At 41.5% G+C, this 8,870-nt stretch overlaps 1 protein-coding gene across 3 annotated transcripts in view; it reads right to left on the bottom strand.

Moving 5' to 3' along the window:
• Nucleotides 1-8,608, bottom strand: part of LOC131242427 (MADS-box protein JOINTLESS) — a 28,633-nt gene extending 20,025 nt beyond the window's left edge. Inside the window, exons 1-2 of one of the 3 annotated variants that reach the window (XM_058241044.1) lie at nucleotides 8,402-8,601; nucleotides 8,036-8,261 (exon numbers count right to left, since the gene is read on the bottom strand). In XM_058241044.1, coding sequence (XP_058097027.1) covers nucleotides 8,036-8,217 — 182 coding nt within the window. In that variant the 5' untranslated portion in view covers nucleotides 8,218-8,261; nucleotides 8,402-8,601. Of the gene's footprint in view, nucleotides 1-8,035; nucleotides 8,301-8,401 lie in introns of all 3 variants that reach the window. The other 2 variants (XM_058241043.1, XM_058241045.1) reach the window with 2 other exon arrangements.
• Between the last annotated feature and the right edge of the window lie 262 nt (nucleotides 8,609-8,870).

Raw genomic sequence — 8,870 nt, forward strand, 5'->3', positions numbered from 1 at the left:
TCAGATCTCTGCAATACGTTATTCACCATTCAAGATGGTTGATAGGGGAAGGGAAGATTAATATATGGTCTCAAAACTGGATGGGTAAAGGCCTTCTTGCTGGTGCAACCATCAGGACTATCCCCAATCATCTCAAGTATGCTTCAGTCAAAGATTTCTTTGCTCATCCGGCTTCTCGGAACCTGACAGAAATTCAGCCATATATTACCCCTGCAGCGATGCAGACAATATCAGCCTCCCAATCGCAATAACAGAAAGGACGAATAAGCTCATTTGGGACCTAAATGCGGCAGGTAAGTTCTCAATCAAATCGGCTTGGAATGGCATCAGGCACCTACCTTCTCTCCCTTGGACCAAATGGATATGGAACAGAACCATCCCCCCAAAAATGAGTATCTTCGCTTGGAAAGTCATTCGTGAAGTTGTCCCCATGGATCAGGCCGTGCAGAATTGCGGAGTTACTTTAGCTTCCCGCTGTGAATGTTATATGCAAAATCCAAATAGCCTCCAGATCCTGCCAGCTGCGCTGACCCAGCCTAACCACTCGATCTCTCAATCTACTTCAAACCAACATCGAGCCCAACAGCCCACGAATCACCGAGGATGGGAATCATACCAACGGTCAATAGCAAGTTTGCCATAACCCTAATGACCGTCTCCATTCGCCAATCACAAACCCGTACAATAGTCATTTGCCTACTACCCTCTTTCTCAGTGCGCCGAACAGGGGCCCGCAGGATCTCTCTGGTTTTAGATCTGCTATAGTGGAGACTCTGGACCACCTCTTTTGCCTGAGTGCAATTGCTACGTGTATTTGGAGCCATTTCAGCCGTCTTTTTGATGTTGCCATCTCCCCGAATCAGACTATTCTCCAGCGAATTCAGAGCTGGACTGCCAAAGCTAGTAAGGAATTCAAAATCTCTTATCTCATTGGTCTGGTACTTAGCATCATCGTATGGGAGATTTGGATTAGCAGATATCAGGCACGGTTTGAGGGTTACCCTATGTCGGCAAATAAGATCATCTTTAAGGTTAATCGATGGTTGAATGAGCTAGGATCAAGCATCCAGGCCCCGGATAGGAACTCCATGATAGACATCATCACTCTCCAAGCCCTCAGGATCAATAAAGCCCATCCCCTCCCCGCAAGAAAATGCACCGAAGTCACTTGGTCAAGGCCCCCTCGGGGTTGGGTGAAGATGAAAGTTGATGGATCCTCTAGGGGTAACCCGGGTTCGAGCGGGGGAGGAGTTTGCCAGGATCACTGTTGAGGGTCAAATATTGCATATTAGACCCCAGTTATTGCTTGGATCTACAAGCATAATTCCGTTTAATGGCTGATTTAATCATGTTTGTGATGCAAGGCATATTTACGAGCCTGGACTAGGAAAGGGTACTAAAAGCATAGATTTAACGGTCTGAAGTCACCAAGGCAAGCGACGGATCCCAGGAGACCAAGATCGACAGATTTGCACGCCAGGGATCCAAGAAAATCGAGAAACTGAAGCTCAAGTGGCCCGAACGACATCCAGAGTGCAAGAACACAGGGTTCCCACCATCCGTTCAGCTCGAAAATTCATACATCGCCCGAGGACCATAAATTAACCGTACACGTCGAATTTCATCCGTTCAATCCCTGCGCAAGTGTCCTAACGGACAGATCAGCCCATAACCCTTGATTTGGGGCCCACCTGAGCTCTGGATACGTTTCAATTTCGAACTCAGCATCTTAAATTAGATGGGGAAAAGGATGGACGGTACGGATTTCTTAAGAATATCATAGTGGACCGCACCTGCACTTGAGTGTGCACAATGCTTAGGTACGCTGGACGCTCACCGGACGGTCAGCCCGGTCAAAGACGGGTTGACCCGTCTCCTTCTTGCAAAGTAACAGTGGACGGACGCTGTCCGTCCGTTTTTCAGTGATACGGCCACTCATCATCCAAATGGATGATCCAGACCGTCCATTGACTCTCTTGGGTAGACGTAACCCTCACCTAGGTGTCCTTTTCGACCCATGAACGTACGGACAGGCAGATTACCGTTCAAACACAAGATGGACGGCGGAGTAGATAATCTCATGGGCCACACCGAATTCGATCCAAAAACAGTGATTCCCACCTGGTTTTTCGAGAATATTGCAATTAACGGAGTGGATTTCTCTGTCGAGTCCGATAAATGGGCCCACCATTGTCATAGCATCAATTGCGATGCTCTGTTTCGCAGTGCGAAAATACCGGAGGTTCCAAGTCGTCCTGGTCCACTAGTAATGATCGGAGGTCCGATCTGAACCGTCCATCATATAGAGGCGCCCTTTTTGGTCAGAACCATTCTGACTGTTTTCAGCTGTACACGCATACATGTCCGCTACAGTGATCTTAAGGGGACCATTCAAATGCCGTTACAGCAGTAGTTCTCTCTTGGGCCACATCAACGGACAATCAAAATAGACCATCTCCAGACGAAATTCCGAGGAGAAGATGATGAACAGTTTGGATCTATCAAATGACAGCTAAAGTGGGCCCCACCAAATATCCAGCGTAAGTTCTATTACGCACTTTCTGTTATAGTGCGTAAAACCTCCGCACCTGTTTCTTCTGTGCGTAAAGGCTACGCACGCAAGTGGCCCCTGACGTATATAAAATAAAAGAGGGAAGAGAACCAGGGGGATTATGAAGGGAAGGAAGAAGATTCAATGCTGGACGTGAGCACGGCTTTGGCTGGACGTGAGCAGAGAGAGGGAGAGATCTGGTTTTGTCTTTTCCTTTTTTCTTTTTATTTTGAATCTAGCCTAATCATGTCTGTGATCGGCTAAACCTCTTAGCTAGGGCTAAGAGGTGAAGCTTATAGCGAGATGGGAGACTCTATTTTAAATTTATGAATTGAATTTGATTTTAGTTGATTATCGAAGGAATGTTTTTTTTTTAGTCTTTAATGGTCTATTGTGACTGAAATTACAATGGGTTTGCAATGGCTTTGAATATTTTCTTCATCCTTTTGATGTTTATGACGTCAGGAAGCCCTGTTGTTCACCATCATCTCATGGGCATGGTTGGATGACGGTACCCTTCCTAACCTTCATGCATTGTTGATTGGTTGGTAATTGATTTAATTCTGTTATTTGCTTTGTCTCCTGGGCATGGTTTGGTAATGGAATCCACTCTAATTCATGTACCTTTCATCTCTTGAAAACTAAAACAAGTTCAGTTCAATTTCCATAATTCTTGAAGCGGGCATAAGATCTCCCTGATCTCTACAAGTGGATCCTCTGAATCCCTAGTTTCTAATTCTGATTTTCTTAAGTTTTAAATAATTATTTCACAATTATTCCCTAAAAGGTCATTCTATTTAGATTTCATCTTAGTCTAATTTTAATTCTACCTAGTTTCAGATAACGTACAGGTTTCAGTCCCTTGGGATTCGACCTCGGTCTCACCGAGTTTATTACTACATCACAACCCTATACTTGGGGAGTGAACAATCACCAAGGCAACCTTATTTTCGCCTTTCACAAAAACTACGGCCATACTACAAACACTATTGCTGAGGCCCAAGCCATGCTCGATGGCATCACGATTTGTTCTAATTTGGGACTTTCCAATATAATTATGGAATCTGACTCGATGACCATTGCTAATTCAGTTGAAAATCCTTTCTGCCACAACTCTTGGAACATCTGGTACAAGCTGGGAAAAATTCAACTATTTCGGCGTTCCCTTGATCTTCAATTCAACCACATTACCGAGAAGGGAACTCGATTGCGGATGCATTGGCCAGAATGGCTAGTGAAGGATGCCCAAATAGGCTGTACGATTCGCGTGCCGTCCATCCAAGACTGGTGCGTGGGTCCCTTCTCTTGGATAAAGCTGGTATGGGGAATATTAGGATTATGTAGTTGGGGTCCTTTTTGTTTTCTTCATTTTTCCTTTCCTTGTCGGGAAGTTTTTGTGCAGATTGAGTTTATATGATAGGAGGGGTCCTCTCCTTTTTGTAAGGACCCTCCCGAATGGCTGTATATTTTCCTGTGAAATGAAATATTCGTGTTGTTAAAAAAAAATTTAAAAAATCAAAAAAAAAAAACACAAGACACCATCCGTAACATTCACAGCAAAGTGGATGAAACTCCCGTAGAAGCCAACTTGAAAAAAGTAGAGGCACATGAGATATCGTTGTTAGAAATTGACACATAATATTGGTTGACAAGCTTACATACTCATCGAGGGCTTGACTAGAGATTGTTGAACGGATGGAGCATTGATTGTTCCTTGATGATTGTGATAATCACTATTCAATTCATTTACTCATATGACAATGAGTTTTGTGTGAAAAGTATGGTAAATGTTATGGCAACGAAAATTGGGAACTCCTCATCATGAAATTCAGGAAATGAACTGAGCTATCATATGTGGTAGGTTGGTAGTGATTCAACCGTATGCGTAATTGATTGTGTGAAGACAATGTTAACTAACCATCACTGTAGATTTGAGTATACATGAAAATGATTTGAGGAAGAGACATGTTAATTCGTCGTATGAAGATTGGCCCTTCTTGCCATCTAGTGGGCAGTTTGAGAAGAAAGAAATGGTAGATGTTTCAATGGGATTTCTAAATCAGCAAATTATGTTGCTGCTAGAGCTAGATCGTTAGTAACTGAGTGGGCTGTTAACGTAGACAAATTAAAGGGTTGTAATTTGTTGTTCCTAGCTTTGTAATAGGATGTGTAGCTCCCTCGGCGGTGCAACCTTGCTGTTTTGTAATTTCTTTCCTTCGCTAATATAATATGCGACTTTTCAAAAAAAAAAATGTTGATTCGTCATATCATATGACTAAATTCATGAGGTGCCAACAAATTGCTTCACTAGCAAAATAAGAAGAACATAAGATAATAAAAGAAGCAAATTGTTCACATACAATGAACAAACATGACATCTCTTATCTCTTCTAAATCCACATACCAAAATAACTTTCAAAAAAATTTCCCACCTCTTCTCTCCACCATGTCAACACATAGTAAAAAATCCTTAAAAAACCCATCCCTTGAGAGAAACTCTCTGTCTCTCCTCTCCACCTCACTAAGACACTAGAGAACCCTCTCAAAGGACAAGATGTAATCTCTTTACCTTTCAATAGCATGCCCTAACTTGAGGAGATGAGTGAAAAGACCCCTTTTTACTTTAGAATAATGCCCCTCTCCTAAGATGCAAAAAGGCCTATTTTTACCTTCCAAAAGTGCCTCTTACCAAAAGCCAAGGTGGTCATTGTCCTCAACAATAAAAACTCTAGCCTCTAGTACACCCTCCGAAGGAAGCTTTTTAACGTCCCAAAGATAGGGCCTGGAAGGAATTTTTTTAGTGGTCGGTAAAGCCCATCTAAGATAGCTAGAACAAGACCATGATGATGCTAATCAAGCCATTCAAGGATATCAATGAGGAAACTTATTCTACTCGATTTTCCTTCTCCACATTCTTGACATTGAAACAGAAGAAACCTGCATTTTTCCTCGCACTTGCTGGTACTAAAATCTTTTGAACAGATGGAAAACCCAAGCTGGAATACTTCTCTTTTAGAAGGAAACTTATCCTAATCTATTTTCCTTCTCCACATTCTTGACATTGAAACAGAAGAAACCTGCATTTCTCCTTGCGCTTGCTAGTATTAAAATCTTTTGAACTAAATGCGCTTGATGAAAATGAGGATAGGCTCGAAATTTAAATTATGCAAATCCATATGCCTTCTTTTGAGAAATTGTTCCACAAGACAAAAGTAAAACTCATTTTATGTAATTTTAACGGCTCTACCATACGTTGGCAATGAGAGAGATGAGAAATTATACATGACATGTGGGAAATAATTTCATCTATCATGAGTTGCCCCATTAGCCCACAAGAAAAGATGGTAAGATGATAGGAACCACTCATCTTTAGAGGTATGTTGTAGGCGGGTCCCAATCCAAAGGTCATGATAAGCAGATAATTTTGATCATTAGCTTCCAACACTCCGTGGGGACGGTTGAAAAGAACTTTTGACATCACAAATTTCTCTAAAATCAGCAATCGTAATCATCCTTGAGCAAGATTATTGGACTGAGAACCCATCTGAAATAACACGCAACTGATGGTGGATAGTTCCATCTGCTGACCATCTCTGCACATGGACCCCCATGGGAGAAGCACATTGGCATGCCAGAGACTCACACCACGCATAGGAAATAGAGAACACTGCTAAAAAGGAAATATTACAACAATGGCTGGGAAAGTGTTGGGAGTAAGGTTCCTTAGTGTGACAGTGTCTCAAATTCTCTGAAGCATCTCTTCAAAACAGAAAATGGTTTTCAAAACCAGCAACGGAGCCCAGAATCCTTACAGATTTTATGACCAATTCATTACTCTTTTTAAAAATTAAAAAAAACATAGCTCTTTTAGCATGCATAATCTTCAGTGGTCTTCATCTTCATTCTTCAAATTGACGAACCATCAAAACTTCATACCAATACGACTGAAGAAGATCTTCCACTTCTTTTATTTGTTGTTGAAGCTTCATCCTCTTTGACATCTACTAGATTTTTGTGTAATTTATGGCTACAGAACATATGCCCTAGAAACTCACATGCAATCTCTTCAACACCTGCATTACCACTTGCTTATCAAATTCCTGCAATGTACATTTGGCATTGACAAAATACCATAATCTTCCAAGACCCCAAAGATAATTATGTCATTGAAACTCTCAGCATCGTTCTATTATGATTTCAAACTATAACATGTCCTTGATGTTGAGTGAACCAAGTGACTCAGTTTTGTGCGTGAAATTTGTAGACCTTGCACTTTAGGAAACAATTTCAACAGTGAGTTCTGGATTCGAGTTCTGGATTCATTTATCTTCAAAACCAAACCTTGACTACTCCATTGGCAACGATATTCTGAGACTCAACTTCCTTAGTACCCCAAAATCGACATTTGGTTGAATGCGAGGGTGGGTTACTTTGTTCTGAACTAAATAAGCATTCAGATGGCGGGACAAATGAAACACAACTCAGAAGATCGCTGGTTATCCGCTTTTCTCCCCCAACAAAACAGCCCCAATCATTTCTACAAGCAGAAAATCATTTTACGAAAATTGATTCCACCGGATTACTGATCCGGCAGTGCTTCCAGATGTAGCCGAAATAGCAGAGATTGCAGCCCATGATTCATGAGAAGAAGAACGATCCCCCTTCAGAAGCATACAGGCAAGGAATGCTAGCATTACTGCTCCATAATTCCTAAGGAAATTAAAGCCGATTTCGTTAAAGGCATAAAAGCAACGACCCGAGTCGCTGAATTTACTTCAATCTATGAAAAAGGTCCTAAACATGAGAACGAATAGGAAAGGCTAAGATTGCTAGTAAAAGCCCTGACAAATTTCTGGACATCGCGATGAGAACTCCGTGACTCTAGATGGGCCAGGAAATGTTTCCGATGAAGACATCTCTACTCGTCAATGCAATCCAAGCCAAGCCATGGAAATTCTTCTGGGAAGCTTGAAATTCAAGCATCAGTTACGTATCATCAAAACCCATTTCTCCACTCTACCAAAAGAAGAGGAAAAAAGGAAGGAAATTTTTTTTTTTAAAAAAAAAACAAAGGATAGAAAGAACGAAAGAAAGATACTACACTGAAAACTTGCAGTCATTCCGTACATACATGCAGACCCAAACATACATGTTCTGGTGTAAATAACCCATGAGCCCGAGAGAGAGAGAGAGAGCGAGAGAGAGAGAGAGAGAGAGAGAGAGAGAGAGAGACGATGATGATGGTGGTGGTGGTGGTGGTGTATGATCCTAAATGCCCAAGAACTAGTGTAAAGTAGATTTTTGGTGCGTTTAATTCATATAAGTTTCCCGACCATCATTAAAATATCCTGTTGTTTGTAAGACATTCAACATATGCTTTGAATTTTGAAAAGCTGTCTCCCTCTCTCAAACCAGGAAGGGGAGAGAGAGAGAGAGAGAGAGAGAGAGAGAGAGAGAGGTTGGTGTGAATATATAGATATTTACCTAGAGCTGGAGTACTCAAAGAGCTTTCCGGTGGCAGAGAAGATGACGAGAGCGACCTCAGCATCGCAGAGGATAGAGAGCTCCTCGGCCTTCTTGAAAAGCCCTCTTCTCCTCTTCGAGAATGTCACCTGCCGAGCCGTTACGTTGTCGATCTTCTTTATCTGAATTTTCTCTCTCGCCATTCTCCTTTTCTTCCTTTCAAAACCCAAAACCAAACGAAAGGTGTCTGTGTCCGAGTTTACGAGAGAGATGGGTTTCAGAACATCTGCTTTCCAAATTAAGTGGAAATTAACAAACCCTAAAACTCAAAGAGAATTAAAATAAAAGATGGTAAGAAACCACAAAAGAAAAAAAAAAACTACTCACCAATCACAGCTTCTGCAACTGAGAGTAATGAGAGAGAGACGATTGGCTGTTTTCTACTCACCGGTATTTCAGAACTTGTTTTTTACAGAACAGCCGATTGGAGAGAGAATGAAATTGAGGAGAAACGACCCTTTTATAGCAAAACAGCCGGTCTTTCCTCCTTCTCCTCTCTTTTCTTTTCTTTTCTGCTGCTGTCTTTTCTTGGTGCCGTAAAAAGTAAGGAAAACAGATGAAAGTAAAGAATGAATACTTTCTCGAAGAATCTTCACACGAGTAAAAAAGCGAAACCATGCGAGATCCGAGCCTTCCATCAAGCGATCCCCTCCATCTGAACCTTATATCTCTAAAATCAGGTTGATTTCTTACGTATGGTGGCCCATATTTGCAAATATAATCAGTACCGTTGATTAAATTGAACTTAATCCTTTCAATGCATTTTTATACGTACGGCGCACCTGATGAACATGTT

This window comes from Magnolia sinica, chromosome 4, assembly GCF_029962835.1.
Source record: "Magnolia sinica isolate HGM2019 chromosome 4, MsV1, whole genome shotgun sequence".
Taxonomy (NCBI): domain Eukaryota; kingdom Viridiplantae; phylum Streptophyta; class Magnoliopsida; order Magnoliales; family Magnoliaceae; genus Magnolia; species Magnolia sinica.